Below are 18,390 nucleotides of genomic sequence, written 5' to 3'. Positions count from 1 at the left end.
CATCTAGCTTTCTAATGATTTCTGGTATGAGGAGATGGTGTTTTGTAAGCAGTGCCTGCATCGATATCCATGTCGCATGCAGGACGTGGATGTACGCGGTGGACGAGAAGCGCAACAGCGCGATGACCATCAACGACTGGACGGGCCGCTTCGAGGGCATCCACAATGTGGCCAAGCGCTTGGCGCGCATGGGTCAGTGCTTCTCTTCGACGGAGCAGGCCGTGCGGGTGATGCCCCACGAGGTCGTCGACGTCCCAGACCTCGTTGGTGGGGCCCACCCTGTCAGCGGCAAGCCGTATGTCTTCTCGGTGTCGGCATGATGTCCGTGCCGCTTGCTGAAGAGGTGAGGGGGCATGCGGTCTGGTGCTGGCCAGAGCCAGGTGGCAATTGCAGTAGGCTCGTGTTAGTTCAAACTCGTTTGGCCGCACATTTGTGGCGTTGTTCGTTATGGGGAGGCTTCTGTCAGAATTTGGTCGTGCGAAGCCGCGCTTTATGACTTGAGCTTTGAGTCTGCAGAGTACGAAGTCGCGGTGTGGGTGGAACCACCCTCTGTCAGAGATTGTTACAACTGAGCCATTTTCTCGTATGTAGGGGTTGGACTTCTCGGTTTTTTAATTTATGAAAATTTGGCGGACTTTTTTCTTTTTTTTTGCGCCGAATATCAGTGATTTTTGAGGAATGAAATACTGACTTTTCGCGGTGATTTAGTGCATCAATCTTGCATGGTCAAGTCAGTTGAAGCGTACCTCAGTGTTTTTGTAATCATGGACAATTTATTTACAGTAATGAGTGTGCAAATGCTAGTACTTTGAGCTGTTTTTGTACGTGGTCCGCCTGTTCATGCCAGCGATGGAACTGCCGCCCAATCGTCGCAGTAGCCGCAACATACTTTTTCGTGACGCCCATGTGGGCTTTCATGTCAGTGTCCTGTAAGCAGTTGATTAGCCTACTTAACCGACTAACTGCCCTAAGCAGGTGATGACAGCGAACAAAGAGTGCTTAGCTGTGCAACAAACTGTGCAATAAGGGTAAAATTATCATCCTGACTGTTATAGAAAGTGAGTTATAGGATTTTGAAATCATCAGTTTCTTCCCGTTTGTGAAGTGGCAAATTCAGAAACCTGCAACTTGACTTCTACGATAGGCAGGATAATAATTTTGCCCTTATTGTATAGTCTGATGTCAAGACAAGCCAATAGCATGCGTCCTAGCAAGTTTCCTGCAGCAAACTTTATTGAAAGCTTTTGGCAAAAAGTTAAATAACATATTATATAAGTGTGCAAGGACTTGTTTTACATAAAATTAAATTACATATTTGGAATCAGCATGCAAAAGTACATGATTCTTCAAGATGCCATTATTGTGGCTTCATTAACAAAAATGATTTTTTTCTAAGACCAGCTTCCCCCTTTAAATGAATGTGTTCAAGGTTAGTGAATGTTTTAGTACCCCCCACTAACTGGCAGTAGCTTAAATGCGAGTTGAATACTGAATACTGGTCAAATATTTAGGGGTATCCCCCAAGGTGGAGTAGATTTGTGATAAGGGAGTAATTACTGATTGACATCCACCCGAGCGCATCCATACGGCTACAAAGGAAAGCTTTGCAGCTTTCTCAGAAACTCCGCAGTTAAAGAAAAATTCGTCCTGATCCGGGGTTCGAACCCGGGACCACCGCTTCACCGGAGCAGTCGCTGTACCAATTGAGCTAACCGGGACAGCAAGCTTATGGTAGGGCAAGAGCGAATTGATCAATAACTTGAAGTGGGAACTGTGTTGGCCAAAATTTTTGACCAACACAGTTCCCATTTCGAGTTATTCATCAATTCGCTCTCGCCCTACCATAAGCTTGCCGTCCCGGTTAGCTCAATTGGTAGAGCGACTGCTCCGGTGAAGTGGAGGTCCCGGGTTCGAACCCCGGATCAGGACGAATTTTTCTTTAACTACGAAGTTTCTGAGCAAGCTGCATAGGTTTCCTTTGTAGCCGTATGGCTGCGCTTGGGTGGATGTCAATGAGTAATTACTCCCTTATTACAATATTGAATACTGAATATTGAAGCAACAGGAAATGCTTTAGTAGTGTCCGTGTTCTTGGAAATTTTATCTCAATGCCTACTGGTAAATACAGCGTAATCTCTTTAATTTGAACCGACCCGCCAGGTGCTGATCAACGTCAAGAAGCGCTTGGTGGAGTTGTTCCTCCACCTAAAGATACCAGCCGTGTTGATGGGGGAGGTAGTGAATGAATATCATGCGAAGCCCAGCAGAACAGCGGCAGCGGCTCCGCTTCGGTGGGAATGCTACCTCAGCCTAGGCTGCAAGTGTCTCGGTGGCTGCGTGGAGGGTACCTCGCTGTGCGGAGGCCTCATCCTCAAGCTGGTCATCCGGGACCACTCCCTGGCATGGCGGGTGGTTGGGCGGCTCTCCCAGCGCTGCACCCACGGCACCCTCTTTTGCTGCGCTGCGGTCCATACCCACTGCCCCAACGTGACTGCCAGGTGCAGGACCGTCGAGATCCAGGTATGGTCAGCGCGAATGGAAAGGACTTGCAGGCACCGTGTTTTTTGGTGCCATGGTTTTTCTTTTGATTGTAAAAAAAATGGCTGTGGCTTAGCTTGGTTAAGCCCGGTAATTGCGAAAGCAATATCCGTAGCTACGCCATGGTTCAGCTGGTAGTGTAGCTGGTGGTGGTGCTTGTGGTTAGACTTGTGGTGATGCATCGGTTATACAATCCAATCCAGTCCATTGAAATCCAATTCAATCCAATCCAATGCAATCAAATCCAATGTAATCCAATCCAATCTAATGCAACGCTGAAGTGGTCGTGTGTAGATTACCGTTATCCCGGTGTGTGATGAAGAGCGCTGAAAGGCGCGCCGCGCGCGGCGGGCGCAGGAGTTAGGCAGCAGCCACCACGCGCGGCCTCGCCTCGCGACGGCACAAGTTGGAGCCCTGCTCTTGCAGCTGTGACGTCACACCGCTAGGCGCGCCGCTCAAGGTCAATGGTAGCTACCGCGGCCTCGCCACGCGCGGAGCTGAAAGTGAAAGTAGTATTGCTTTTGCAATAAAATTTCAGTATACATGGATCACCACGTACCATATTTACTCGCATAATTTGCGTGTTTTTTCTTTATATTAAGGGGGGAGACTGGTCTTGAAAAAAAAACATTAATGAAGTCACAGTAAAGAAATCTTCAGGGATAATGTATTTTTGTGTGCCGATTCTAAATATGTCATTTAATTTTATGTAAAACAATTCCTCGAGCACTTATGTAATTTTTATGCATGTATATTTGAAAAGCTTCGGAAAAAATTTCTTGCGGGGAACTTTCTGAAATGTATGCCATTGGGTTCTCTTGACTCCAAGAAATGCAGTAAGGGTAAAATGGACTAAGGGTTAATTGACTTCCTGGCTATCATAGAACTTGAGTTGTAGGGTACTGAAGCTGCCACTTCAGAAACAGGAATACACACTTTTCTTTTCATTTCTGAAGCGACAACTTCAATACCCTATAACTTAGGTTCTATGATAGGCAGGAAGACAATTTTACCCTTATTCCGTCCCTTGGTATCAAGAGAACCCAATGGCATACATTTCAGCAAGTTTCCGACAGCAAATTTTCTTCAAAACTGTTCGCAAAATACTTGCATAAAAGGTGCAGAAGTGCTCAAGGAATTGTTCTACATGAAACTAAAAGACATATCTAGAATGAGCTCACAAAAATACATGTGCCCTGAAAATTACATAACTATGGCTAGATTAATAAAATTTTCTTTTCAAGACCAGGGTCCCCTTTTGAGGTTTCAAAAAAGGGTGTGTGCAAATTACGCTCAAATATTTGTGACACTCAAAAAAAACTGCAAAGGTCATAACGTACTGTATATACTAAAAACTAAACATGTTGACAGATTTGCATGTTTGGTTGGCTTTGATGGCTTTATTATAAATACTCTGATACATCTCCAACCAAAAACTTTAATTTGAAACCCAATGTTTGGAGCCTTCTCGGCTCTTTCTTCAGAGATGACTGGAGGCAGTAGCTAGCGTCTTTAAGTATGCATGGCGGAGATCCGGAGGTAAAAAAAATGATCATGCGAAAGGCGCAGGGGAGGGGTGGTGGAGTTAAGGCTGTCAGTCACGTTGTCAGAATGTGCCGAGGCGGTCAATGGTGACTTGGCTTCTCTGAGCTACAGAGCGGAGTTCCTGTGTAAATACTACGGGCAGGCTTCCTTTTGTGTGGTCAATGTTGTTTGGGGTAGTTGGAATGTGCCAGGAGTCATGCAAGAGCCTTTCTTGGTAATTTGTTTCGGTTCCGAGGATTTCAAACTAAGGTTCTCGATTGGGGATGTGTCAGAGTTTATTGTAAGCAATAATATATGCTGTACATTGCCACCTATTCTTAGACCCCCTCCCCATCTCGCACCCGTCATTGGCCAAAAAAAAAAGAAAAAAAATTACTCGAAATGTAAGGTGCATACTGCCTCCTGCCCCGCCCGGTGTTTCATAGTCCCCCCGCAGGATGGCATGGTGGCGGTGCACAGCTCAAAGCAATGAACGTATAATGATATAGTCGCGAAACCAGCAGTGGGAGGCGAAGGAGAGAACTGGCAATAAAACGGTGCCCTCACGTGCGGAGGCCCGGCTGACTAACCGCAAACTGAGCAGCAAACAGTTTGGTAGTTTTGGATTTGAGCGTGCGCACAAAAAGACGAAGGTTGTAGCTTTTATTGTCAGAGAGTGTCTGCACCAAACACATGGTGGCACACACGCTTTTTTCGCTGCCGTGCAAGCGTTGTAAAGAAAACAAAGACGTATAGAGCAGTTGTGCACCCGCACCACGGCTAGGCTTTTAAGAGAATGGAAGAATGTGAGAAACGGCAGGCACACATAAACCAAAGCCACAAAGTGGTCCAGGCACTTCTGGTGAAGACTTAATGCCGACAAAAGCCACAACCCTCTTAATTACCAGCGGCTCAGCAAGGAGTCGGCGGGTTTGACAGTAAGTCTGCTGCTCTTCAAAGCAATCGCCACTTTATAACTGCTTGTGGAACCTTTTAGAGGGAAAAGCTCTACTACTCCCATGCTGAGCCTGAACCTCATCTGGCTCTGAGATTTGACCTCTGATGGGAGGTGCATGCATGTGACTATGATGTCATGCCATGTGACTCGCCTATGCCGCAGCTGCGCTCTTGGCAGTCACGTCCACCGCTGCGCCGGCTGCTGTTCAGCCGTTCCTCCTTGCCACTTGTGGGATGTGATGTGTCACGTGATTCGCTCTTGCGCTTGGCAGTCACGTCCGCCGCTCTGGACGCTCGCTCTTGCTCTCGTGGCAGGTGGTGCATCACGTGGCAGGTGATGCATCACGTGCCACGGGTACGAGGTTCCTGGCTTTGCACAGAAAGAATGTAGTCAGAGTTTTGAAAGTGCACATTTATTCAACATATTGCCCCCTGAGTCTGATATGCGCTTGTTGCATTGTTCTTTCAGCTTATCTATTCAATTTATACAAAACAAATTATGTGATAAGTCGTCAAACCAGCTTTCAGCAGCAAGTTTGACGTCAGCAGTGTCGTCCAAATGACGACCCTTCAGATGTTTCTTCAAGTTGGGGAACAGATGGTAGTCAGAAGGAGCCAGGTCAGGTGAATAGGGGGTATGGTGGACCAATTGGAAACTGAGGGCTTTCAGTTTGACAGCCACAAATTTGGACGTGTGCGGAGGTGCATTGTCCTGCAACAAAAGGATTCCATTGTTCAGCTTTCCCCGGCGTTTCGTCTTAATTGCCTCTTTCAGCTTGTCGAGGAGGCCAGCGTAATATTATCCGCTTATACTACAGCCCTGAGATAGGTAGTCCACCGACAGCACACTATCTTTATCCCAGAAAATTGACGCCATGACTTTTTTGGCCGATTTCTGTGCGCGGAATTTCTTCGGCCGCGGGGACCCACTGAGGCGCCATTCCTTTGACTGTTCCTTGGTTTCGGGATGATAAATGTGGGGCCATGCTTCATCCTCAGTCACTAATCTATCCAAAAAGTGTTTTGTAGAATCAAAATGGGTCAAAACAGCCTGAATGCCTCAACTCGAGCTTCCTTCTGTTCACTGTTCAAGCATTTCGGCACCAACTTCACTGATAGCTTGCGCATGTCTAGGATATTGGTAATAATAAAACCAATGCGTTCCTGGGAGATGTCCAGTATCTGGGCTATCTTTTTGGTGGATATTCGCCGATCCTCAAGAATCAGCTTATGGACAGAACCGCTTGTTGTCGGGTCTGTTGAGGTTGTGGGGCACCCACTATGAGGCTCATCTTCAGCAGTGAAATGACCAGCTCTGAAACGAGGAACCCAAGATTTGACAGTGCTGTAGGAAGGACGCTTCTGCCGTAGTGTTTGTGATATCTCACTGTGAATGTCTTTTGCAGACTTTCCCTGCAGAAACAAAAAGTTCATCACGACCCGTAACTCCACAGGTGTGAAACTTGCTTGTGCCTCTGCCATCTCACGTTCTACCTGAAATTCAAGATAGTTATAAAAATCAGAAACATCTGATTCTTACAGAGTTACATAAACAGATATCATGCATTTTTGTGGTACCAAACTAATTTTTCAATTTGACGTCAAAGGGGGCAAAGCCAGGAACTTCTCAGCATTCCCTCGTACAAGAGTGAATGTCCAGAGCAGCGTTCAGCGCAGTGGCAGACGTGACTGCCAAGCGCAAGAGTGAATTTGCCCCCTCTTATATAATTGCAGTGCTTGCTGACAGAGCTTTCACTCTGTATATCCTGGCTGAGCTGAGTTGATAAAAGCACGCTTTCTGCGGCAAGTAGAGTAAATGCCACTCATTCCCTGGTTGGTGTGTTGTTTTTACTTAAAAATGCATACATATATATATATTTCGCGCATTGCGTACATGGCCTGCATCCCGAAAACTGGTCCTCTGATCTGGAAAGAAAGCGGGGTCCTTACATGCGTTTATCCAGTAAACTAGGCTCAGTCTACGGGAGACCACTTTTCTGTGAAAAATGAGTTGGGCAGACGGGGCTGTGCCTGAATAAAAATTTCGTGAACACTGACGTGCATGCCAGCAAATGAGAAAACCTGGAGACTTGGCAACGTATCGTGTGTGAGATATTGGTGTATGTTGGGTTTAGAAAAGAGCGATGGTACAAAAAGCAAATGAAAGAGAGAAAAATGTCAAATATGTGATGTGATAAAGGTGGGGTTGGTCATTGGCGACTGAGAAGAACCGCTCTAGAAATCTGTTGAAAAATGGAGCATAGATCTTGGAAGGAGTCATGTTGGACCAATCTCTCCTTACATTTCACACTTAACACATTTCTGTTTATTTGTTACTTATACCCGTGCCACACGGACAGACTTAATGCCATTAAGTGCTTACTGCCTTAAGTTTTAATGGCATTCATGCGGTGCCACACGCATAAATTTAATGGCATTAGCCTTACTGCCATTTGCGACCTACTGAGTTCGCCACAACTCATTCGCCCGTGCAACATGTACTCTCGTTCCCATTCCACACGCAGAAAAGCATGCAGCATTGTTAGTAACAACTTCCTAACCAGTAGGAAATCGATAATTCTTAACTTTCAGTCAGATGAGGCATCTATACCGCATTTTCGATGTGAAGAGTGCCATTTTAAACAGCCTTATTGACAGGTACTCTCGAGTTATGTGCCGACATGCGAGTTTATGCCTACTTTTTCGACTTGTAAAGCAGGAACAGCCGTATTTTCTGGAAAATCGTTTTTACATTACATTTGAACAACATTCCCGATATACTGTGCTCATAAAGAATGTTTATATTCAGATGAAACTTTTAACTACATTGTAAGCGTTATCGCCATCGTCACTTCCGATAATGGCATTAAATGTTGACGTGTAGCACCAACTCCGGAAATAATGGCATTAACAAACTTAAGGCCTTAAGCATTTACTGCCATTTCTTGTGCGCGTGTGGCACGGGTATTAGTTCTGTTTGCTCTCCCCCCCCCCCCAACTTGACAGACAGCATGTATAAGAGACCTAAATGGTGTCTGATAACACCGGTTACAGCATAGTTCACTGTTTGCATAGATCCATTAGCTGCAATATCGCTTTGTAGACAGCAGTTTATGCTTAACTGTCCAGTAGTGGACAACACAAAGTGTACAAGGGAGGGGGAGCGTCAGGGTGCTTAGCCAACGTTTCGGCATGAGGACTTGTCGTTGTCCCCCCTCCCCTCCCTTTTTCACTTCTTCGTATTTTCAGAAAACCCATCTTCCTGCCTTCTCCCTACCGAATCTAGTAATAGGTCCTTCTTTGCACTGTGTGGTCCACAAGTCAAGGGTGGTGGGGATCGCAGCACAACTCTCGGCTACACTTGGCTGTGCAGAAGCGGTGCGAGTCCATCCAGAAGATCCTGCCGTTCTCCTGCGCCTATGCCTTCAAGGCCACCCTGCACATCACCTTCGATGTCCTCGACCAGATGGTGCTCATGTCCGAGATGGCGTTCGACACGCTCATGCGGGAGCTCGAACAGCAGTCGAAGAAGGAGCAGTCCATGGTGGAGTGGGCACTCAGCCACATCGTGTCCAGCATCGACGCGGGGAATGTGCTGTTCAAGCAGGCGTTCGAGGCTTGCTGCGCCCTCTTTCGGGACGAGAAGCCCCCGCAGCTTGCTCGCGGCACCTGTCTTGTTCGGAGCATGTTCATCACGCCAGGGCGAATCATTCTGCGTCCTTCACAGGTGTGGCGCTTGACTGTGTCATTTTTTTTAATGCTAGTTCTTACGGTTCCTGTCGAGGAATTACAGGGATTAATCGGCAGGCTCTGTATCAATGCATATGTTAGTCTGCAGAAAGACAAGGTCTGAAAAATGTCTTTTCCCTAAAACTGAATCGTAGCAACCTGCTATAGTAAACTCGGTTATAGTAAAACCTCGGATATATACTAAAGTAAAGCTGTGGTCCCATTTCGCCTTCCATAGATGGCTGTGCATTTTTTTTTGCTTATAGTAATGTTTTCGAAGAAATGGCTATAGTAAAGAGCGTCTGGCTGAATTGTAGCACCCTGCTATAGTGAACTCTGTTACAGTGAAAACTCGGATACAGTTAAGTGAAGCTGCGGTCCCATTTTGCCTTCCATAGCTATACGGCTGTACATTTTTTTTTATTATAGTGATTTTTTGGAGAAACGGCCATAGTAAAGATCGTCTGGTCGTGGCGATGTACTCCCCGTGCAATGATGACATTATGGCATGCGCGAAGTGTAGGATCGCGAGGCAAATAAATACCGAAGGCGGTCTTTGAGGTGGCTTCACCATCAAGCTAAAGTGTTGCGAGAAGAAGCCAACTTTTTGAAGACCTTCAGGCCGTGAGGCAAAGCGTGCAGCGCGCGCAGGAAAAGTAAAGCTGGGTATGAACGTAGAAAGAAGGCGGCGCGGGCATGCAACAAAGAAGAAAATGATGCATTGAAAACAATACTCGTTCACTTGAACACGCAGGTAATGAACGAGAAAAATCTTAACTCTCGGAGATGGAGCAACTTTAGATGGCATTCCAGTTTACGGTTTGGGGAGAAAACTAATTTCCGAAGCTCTTAGTTTTATGTGAATATTTAAGTACTTCTGAAAGATTGTTCTCTTGTTCTTTATTTGTGCTAAAGCCAGCACTTGGCTTAATTTCTGCCAAGTTTCAAGCTGTACAGCATTTTTTTACTTCTACTTTCTTTTCTTCTACTATTGTTTAATTTTCAATGTTTGCTGTTTAAAGTACGTCTTTTGCTTATGCAAGTGGTGGTTTTATTGTGTACTGCGTACGTAGCTTACTGTCTCCTTAAAGGTGTTACCTTTTTGTTTTGTGTTCCATAGAGATGGTATCTCTTACAACATCAAAACCAATGCTGAAAACTGGGTGCCTGGGCCTATGCAAGCTGTTTTTATGCAGCCTTTTGCCCAGATAGCATTTCGAGGATTGTGCATGCTTCTAGAAGAAAGAATTGAATCGAATTCTCTTGCACGGCTTTGGGCACACCCTGATCCGGTGTTTTTCGGTGTGCAGACCTTTCATTTTGCGGTCCTGTTTTTATTCTCCGCAGGCTCATCGGTAGCCTAGAGTAGCTTCAAGACTGCAGCACTGTTTTATTGCGCGTCCGCCGCAGGTCCACTTTGAGAACAGAGTGCTGCGGCACTTCAACGCCGAGTTCGCCATCCGCGTGTCATTCAGAGACGACAACCTGGACAAGCTGTCCTTCACGCTCAACTTGCACTCGTCGCGGGACGACATCATGGAGGCGGTTGTTGCCCGCTTCATGCGCGAGGGAATGCGTGTTGGCCTGCGGGAGTTCAAGTTCCTGGCGCCCTCTACCAGCCAGCTTCGGGACCACGGGTATGCTACTGCCCATGGTCCTTCTTCCTAAGTGGCGTATATGCTCGTGCACAGTTACTGCTCCATTTCCTTTTCTCAAAAACCAAACCAAACAGTAATAAGGTAACCATGTAAAGTACGAGACACCAGGAGAAGAAGAACACAGGACAACGCTGGACTAACAACTGAAGTTCAATTGAGAAACGGCCAACCTAGGTCACCAGAAGACGCGTGCATATCAGACACACTTAAAAACAAACAAATACATATGTGGCGAATCACCAAGCAGTGGATACACGCTCCATAACTGGCAAACAACAAAAAACAGATATTTTGCCTATCAAACTTGCACGCGCACACTTCTTAGGAAATTATCTTCCTAGTGAGATGCAAATACGGTGCACTGACGCATGTGTCACTACTGCCTTGCAACCTAATATGGTAGGCCTCAAGGATTTCACTCTCCTCCCTGTTTTTTTCTTTTTCTGATTACTGAAATGTTGTTAAAAGCCGGAACACAGTTTTTACAACTCCTGCAATGACGTGGAAGATTATTTTGATTGAAAAATTTTCCAGGAAATTGTTATGTTCACGTGCCTGGTCATTAACACATCTCGCAGTTTGGCCCGTGTACACCCTACCACATGACAGGGGTAACTTGTAAACGACACGAGTCGAACAAGCAACAAACTTGTTGGCGTGCTTCACAGTGCAGCTGTTGGACTTCCTGCCCTCATTGGCCTGCGCGATCTGTGAACATAAACTAGACATCTTACAAGGCACAGAGAAAACTACCGTCTGCCATGCCGTTGGCCCACTTTTTTCAGGCTATGCGAGGCACCGTGAAGATAGGGCGCCGCCTCAACTTTCTTCCCCTCCACTCTGGCATTTCCGGACTCGTGTGGGTTATGGTTCTTAATTATCTGCAGCATTGACTCACCAACTGCAGTCAGCACGTCAGCCGAGTAACCCGCGTCACTAAGGCGGCGGACTTGCTGGTGAAAGCTGTCATTCACTGCATGTGGGCAGCTCTTCTGCAAGGCATTCCCTAGGCAAAGGCTAGCCATGGCTCTTTTAATCAGTCTGGAGTGCGATAAAACATAAGGCAATAGCACTTTCTCAGTTCACGGTGAGTAGCTCCAACAAATGTGGCTTAAGTCCAAACAAAACCGCATTAAGCATTAAAGGGGCTGCGAAACACTGCTCGGGGGATATCGGCTATACTTCAGGTGGATTCTTGATGTCACACAGATGCCGACTTAAAAAGAATTACAGGAATCGATGCACAGGAACGGGAGTTATTCAATGAAGAAATTTCAAAATACAAGCAAACAAAATGCTGCCCTCAACTCAATTTTGGCTGGGCTTCCCACTCCTGTTTCGCTCTCCCAATGACGGCACCTGGCGTAACCAATCAAAACAGCCTGCCAGAGCACGTCGCGGAAGTTTGCACTCCACGGTTTCCTGCTCTCTGTAACTCGTTCTTGCTGAGGCTGGCAGCGTCGTTTCCACGCCAGAGACCCTGGTGGTGTATTTTTATGTTACTTGCTTTGCAGAGCTTTTATCTAAGACTTTTATGCAAGACGAACAAGTTGTCTTTGTTGATCTAATTTAAAACGCAGACAGGTGACAAAATGTTTCTCTATTTATTCACACAATTTGCAGTATATTCACTGTTTGTCCCATCATCAAGCTCGCGCCAGGTGATGTCATATCCGCTGCTAAAACCCGCCACTGTGTGGGGACACCATCGGAGCCATGAATGTGTTTTTTGGAGGACATTAAAATATTATAAAACGGAATATACGTGGTATTACCGACGCTAATAGCACCATTGTAACTTACTCTATGCGATCAACAGGCAAAACAGTCAACTAAGATAGTGTTTCTGGGCCCCTTTAAGTCCAAACAAAACAAGTTGGGGCACTGGCATTAACAATGTTGTAGAGCTTGGTTGATTTTGACGAAAGGAAAGGCACAGAACTGGTTCCCTGGGTCAGTGGACACGTCAGTCTTGCTTTCATGTACATGGTGTTGGTGTCCACCTGCAAAAACCTGCTTTCGCTCAATATTCCCTGCTTAACAATGCTAAACTGCCAGCAACTTTTGTATTGTTGTGGTTAAGTCACTGGGTCAGGCGATTGGGTCTTGTGGTTTCGGCTGCTTGAAGAGAGTGACGTGGTTAAGTCTGGGTCGGGTCACATTGGGGCTGAACCATGCAAAGTGTACAAGAAAAGCTAAGCTGATGACCATGGCAGATCAACTGCTCCAAAGCTTTCTAGCCAGGATGAGGGCAGACACCGACACCTCAAATCTAAATTTCATGCTGGCAAGCTGAAGGACAAAATAAACAGTGGAAAGGGTGGTTTAATTGCCAATAAACCTGTCGCAAGTGCTACCGTATTTGCTTGATTCTAATGCGCACCTTTTTTCGGAAAAGAGATCATCTAAAAATGACATGAATGTTAGAATCAAGTACAGAAATGAAACTACATTAGCAGCAGCCTATTGTCATCAGCATCACAAAATGGCAACTTGGTATCTCTCTTTTGTTGATATCGACATATCACCTATCGCATGCGTGGATGCTGATAGGCCTCGTGAGTATCTGAAGTGTCCCATCAGCTCCGACCTGGACTTGGGCTGACAAGGAAGCATCAGTTGCAAGGAGACTCCTTGTTGACACCAACGCAGGATTAAAAAAAAAGGTGATCTTGTGTGAAGAAGCAAGTGGCAGACGGGTCACCTTATTGTCCTCATCGAATACTTGGAAGGCGAGGTTTCTTCACCCTCCCCCTCGTTCAAGCGAGGATTGCCTTCGTTCTGTTTACAGAACGATGTCCTCGTGAAGAAGAATTTTGCAGCGAACAAGACAGCCTACCTCCTTGTTGTACTTGTAAGTCTGCTGGAGAAGTTCTTCAGGCCTCACACGACGAGCCGACAGCTGGGCATCTCGGGCTTTCTAGCACCCTCCGCCGTATTCAAGACAAGTATTACTGGCCCCGACTGTCTGCCGATGTCGCACATTATGTGAAAACCTGCCGAGATTGTCAGCGATTAAAGACCCCTCCAACCCGACCAGCAGGATTTCTGAACCCCATCGAACCTCCCTCAAGGCCCTTTCAGCAGATCGGCATGGACATGCTTGGCCCATTCCCGAAATCAAGATCTGGAAATAAGTGGATCAATATAGCGACCGACTACCTGACCCGCTACGCCGAGGGAAAAGCCCTACCGTACGGAACAGGAGCAGAGGTCGCCAAATTTTTCATGGAGAACATTCTTCTGCAACACGGCGCCCCCGATGTGCTCATCACTGACAGAGGAACAGCATTCACGTCGGAACTGATGCAAGCCATTCTCCATTACAGCCAAACCAGCCATCGGAGAACAACTGCATACCACCCGCAGACCAACGGACTGAACGAGCGCCTCAACAAAACCATCGCCGATATGCTCGCCATGTATGTCGATGCCGAACACAAGACCTGGGACGTCATCTTGCCTTACGTAGTCTTCACCTACAACACCGATGTCCAGGAGACCACCCAGATGACTCCTTTTAGGCTCGTCCATGGCATGGAGACCACGGCAACGCTGGACGCCATGTTGCCGAACATTACCGAGGAAGATAACGTCGACGTCGCTGCCTACCTTCAACGCGCAGAAGAAGCCCGAAGGCTTGCCCGATTAAGGATCAAAAACCAGCAGCGGACCGAGGCGAGACGCTACAAGCTACGAAGACGCAACGCGGAATACAAGCCAGGAGACCGAGTGTGGGTTTGGACGCCCATTCGCAGCCGAGGATTGAGTGAAAAGCTTTTGCGCCGCTATTTTGGCCCGTACGTGGTTCTTCATCTCGGTGAATTGGACTATGAAGTCGTTTCTGACCAAATAACTGCATCCCAGCGACGCCGCATAGGACCAGAAGTAGTTCATGTCGTACGCCTAAAGCCCTATCATGCACGCTAAAGGACACTGTGTTTCCTCATTCGGTGTTTTTTTGCACAATCCGTTTTTCATTGTTTATAGCTGCGTTATGTTCTAAAGCATCGAGTGGATGCTACTTTGAGGGATGAGTAATGCCGCGAATCTTTGTAGCGTTCGTTTGTAGCGTTTGTTTGTTCATGCTTCAAGGCTGCCGACGTGCCACTTTATCGCTTCGTTTTTGACGCAAGACTCGCCTAGATTTATCTCGATTGATCGCATCCAGACGGAGCCGATTCCAGTTAGTGCCGGAATGTTCTAGTAACTTCCCAATCTTTATGTCGAATGTTCGCTATCAGCTTTAGAAAGAGCACGGCCGACAGTGGCGGGCATTCTGTTCGACGACCAGCGAGCAGGCTTGTTGCTACGCCGCCGCCGAGTCATTCAGTTCTTTGCGGGCGCAAGTCAGCCCAAATAAAGAGTTCCGTTTCGAAGACATCCTCGTTGTTTTCCTGTTCGCCGGACTGCAGTCACCACTACGTGACAATATGTATTCCGGAAAAATAAGCTTCATGGTGAAATGATTTAAAAAGGCGCTCAAACGCAGAACATTGCTCATTGTGATCCCTAATCTAAGATCTTTGGAGGAATTCGAACGCAAGTGCAATGGATGTTACCCAGCCGAAGGTTCGAGTGCACTGTAAAAGCTTCTTTAAACAACGTCTTCCACAATTCTGTGCATACGCCTATAAGGTATACGCCTGGAAACCAGTGGCTCTGGGCTTATGGCGCTTAGCTCCAAAGCCAAGTTTGTAGAATCGAATCCATGTAGCAGTAGCCGCTTTTGCGTGGATGCGACGTCTAAAATCGCCTGTGTGCAGTGTGATGGTCTGGCACGTTGAAGAACCGCTGTTGTTCGAATTTCAAACGGTGTGAGCCACTACGCGTTCCCCAGAGCCCACTTCCAGCTTACGACTGCACACCATGCGCACCAAAGAGACCGTGCCGAAGGGAGAAGCATAGCCTCCCACTGCTCCAGTGTGGTTGTAGACTGAATAGTACCTGCGTACCTAAATCATAAGATATAAGGTTTCTCTCCACATGTATTACAAGGAGCTGCGTGGAGTGCCGGGTATATCGTGCTCAGTAGTGACGCGTGTACGAAGGTATTGGAGCTGCTTCCAGGCCACTTTCTTGGCCTTGGAGAAAGTATTGCGTGCCTCCGGAGATTCCATTCTTTGTAGGTTGCAGTGTTATGACTCCCTGAAAGTGATTGTGGCTGGTGATTATGCCAGCTCTCAACCCACGCACAGGAACGTAATGTAGACCTAGTTTGTACAGCACTCCTCTGCCGGATCTGTTGCTTGATAGTCGTTCATATTGAGGCGATAAGTGAGCAGCTGTGTGATCATCTAGTGTGTTATGAAGCCCTAGCGCGAGAAGCGCTTTTTTTTCATAGGTTTTTGATGATGTCCCCCATGCCTTTGTACACCATCCTGAACAAGGCGTTATTTGCTTCTTCTCAGCTTTTTTGACAGCGAGAGATGGGGCTTACATTACGCGGCTCAGTACAGACGCCCGTATTAAGCGCACGGTTTCCTCCTCTTTCATTTCGTAAGATTTGGTGGGTATTCGTCTTAGGAGTCTAAGTAGCTGCTTTGTGGCTTCATTCAGAGGTTTGTATCCTTATAGTCTACCCTTTGTACCTCTTTTCAGCAGGATTGATTTTGATATTGATGTAAGTCTACCTTGCTACCTGTCTTGATTGCTTCAGCAGCAACAGGTACCGTGACTTTAGTGGGGCGCATCTTTACCCACGCTATCGTGCATACTTTTCCACCGCCTCCGCTGCCTGTCCTAGGCGTGATGTCGTCGCCGTAGACAGCCTGTATAACACATGGGATCCGGTTGAATTCGCTTGGAAGTTCGAGCATGGTAAAGTTAAAGAGCAGATGAGAAATTATTGCTCCTACACGTGGCGTCCTTCTGGTGCCCATCCTAATTTTTCATCATTAAATTCATTTGATGCTCAGTGACCATCCCGCCCCTGAGGAAGTCTCTAATATATTTGTGAGAATATCTGAATGAATGAGTGATGCCGGTTTTCGCCCTCTCCGGAGGTGTCCAGCTTCGGGAGTGCCGTGAATGTCCCACTACACGACCCTTAAGAATATCAGGCCCGAAGACTATGAACCGAGGCTGTGTAACCCTTGAATTTTAGACGTGCTGTGTTTTGTACGACAGGGTGCCTGCGATGCGCTCTCCTCCTCCTTTTGAAAGCGGCTTTGAGACGTTACATCAGAACTAGTTTTAGTCGGCAATACGGTATTGCTCCACGAAGATAGATTCCGTCCTAATTTCGAGATGTGTACTGCTAACAAAAATAAGTTTTTAAATTTCCTTGCTTCAACTTTTTTGGTAGCAGCGGTGTGGCCTCTATGCGTCCCGACTGCCTCTGCTGAAGCGGTCATGGTTGCCTTAAAAGGTCCAATTCAAGACGGCGTCCTGGTGTCTCGTATTAATTCACTTCTTTCAAACTGACTGCATCTACATTCTTCATTATAAAAAGTTTGTGGCCCACAATCGGATCAATGATCTTTTGCGAAATAATTAACATTTCGACAGAAGTAATTTCGATCAACGTCTCATAGTGTAACAAAAAGGCGTGCATGGAAATATTTTTTCTGTACAGGGTTGGCCTTCGGGCGGTAGCTGCTGATTTCATACCCAACTATTTCGCGAAATTTTTCGCAGCAGTGTTAGCGTTAAACGCTCTCTTCAGCCGTAATTATTACAGGTTGCTTCAGTATATGCTCCTCTCTAACCAAATTAGCGGGATCGCAGACATTGTGGCTGTTCAAGGGTTTGGTTCCGTCACGCGTTAGCTCCGTTGATCAGTTTATATTTTGGGTTATATAGTGCGCAATTCTTTACAACTTCACTGGTTCTGCAAAAAATTCAGGGGGCACTTTGACTGTCTAAAGTGCGTAGAGGCAAAAGCGTTTTCCGCACCACTTTGCTTCTGTGGCACTGGTGGCGTCACATGTAAGTGAGCGCTAATTACTAAGTGACGACAAATCACTAATTAATGGTTAATTACTTATTTGTGCCTGAATACTAATTAACTGCTAATTAATGACGCTTAAGCTTCGCCTTTAGGAGTGGAATGCGACAGCGTGTTGTAGCGCTGCCAGGGAGTCCACGGAACGCCACCACCCGTTCGGCGCGATGCCTTGCCCTTTGAACGCTTTTTGAGGAAAAGAAAGGGCGCAGTAATTCTCTGTCATCTCGGTGGACACCTGAACCGCACCGTAGAGGAAGGGAGGAAGTGGGAGTGGAAGAAGAAAGACAAAGATGACCCATAATGAAGGAAATGAAAATTGTATTTGAGGAAAGGAAATTACGCAGTAACTGTCTCATATATGTCGGTGGACACCCATCAAAATTCAGGGGGGCACTTTTTTGACCTAAGCAGTAGTAGTGAAAACATTTATTTTTTTTTTTCAAAAGGAAGAGTTAGGGAGTAGGGGGATGGGGATAGATAGATGTGGAGCTTCAGTGGTCGGTCTTCCCTAGTCCAGGATCCCGTTGGCCTCCGCCGCTGCCTTGGCCCTCGTCACCAGCATAAGCTGTGTGCTCGGGTCGGAGTCAGCCAGGAGGGCCTCCCACTGCTCTAGACTAGGGCTATTTACCTTTGGTAGTAAAGGGCTTTTTTCGCAGCCCCAGGTGGCGTGGTACGTTGTGGCGTAGCCCCCACACCACACGCACTCTTTCGCGTATCTGTTCGGCCACATTTTGTGATACATGGCTCTGCTTGGGTAGGTGTCTGTTTGTAGTCGTCTGAGCGTGGGGGCCTGCTCTCTGTCGAGGATATCCGCCGGAGCCGAGTACTTCTTGCGCGCTCCCAACAACGCCTTCATTGCCTCCCCGTAAGATTCTGGCGTGCTGAAGGGTTCGACCGGCAAACCCGCCATCCGGTTCGTGAACCCTCGGACAACGGTGTCTGCCATGAGATTTCCCTCAACCCCAGTGTCAGGGACCCAAATGATGATGTGTTGAATGCTTGTGTTGTTTGATCCATGTCTGTGTTGTTTTTGTT

At 46.9% G+C, this 18,390-nt stretch overlaps 1 protein-coding gene across 9 annotated transcripts in view; it reads left to right on the top strand.

Annotated features, from left to right (window-relative positions):
• The window catches only part of LOC149357903 (uncharacterized), a 286,652-nt gene that overhangs the window by 243,146 nt on the left and 25,116 nt on the right, over nt 1–18,390 (top strand). For 3 of the 9 annotated variants that reach the window (XM_089584958.1, XM_089584955.1, XM_089584959.1), the window contains exons 6-10: nt 83–343; nt 2,161–2,520; nt 6,426–6,473; nt 8,393–8,746; nt 10,159–10,385. In XM_089584958.1, coding sequence (XP_089441084.1) covers nt 83–343; nt 2,161–2,520; nt 6,426–6,473; nt 8,393–8,746; nt 10,159–10,385 — 1,250 coding nt within the window. Of the gene's footprint in view, nt 1–82; nt 344–2,160; nt 2,521–6,425; nt 6,474–8,268; nt 8,747–10,095; nt 10,386–18,390 lie in introns of those variants that run through there. The other 6 variants (XM_089584961.1, XM_089584960.1, XM_089584964.1 and 3 more) reach the window with 6 other exon arrangements.

This window comes from Amblyomma mixtum, chromosome 3 (genome assembly GCF_055824585.1).
Source record: "Amblyomma mixtum isolate Tamu chromosome 3, ASM5582458v1, whole genome shotgun sequence".
Lineage (NCBI taxonomy): Eukaryota > Metazoa > Arthropoda > Arachnida > Ixodida > Ixodidae > Amblyomma > Amblyomma mixtum.
Note: the sequence above shows the minus strand (reverse complement) of the source record. Positions and strands in the feature narration are given on the sequence as shown.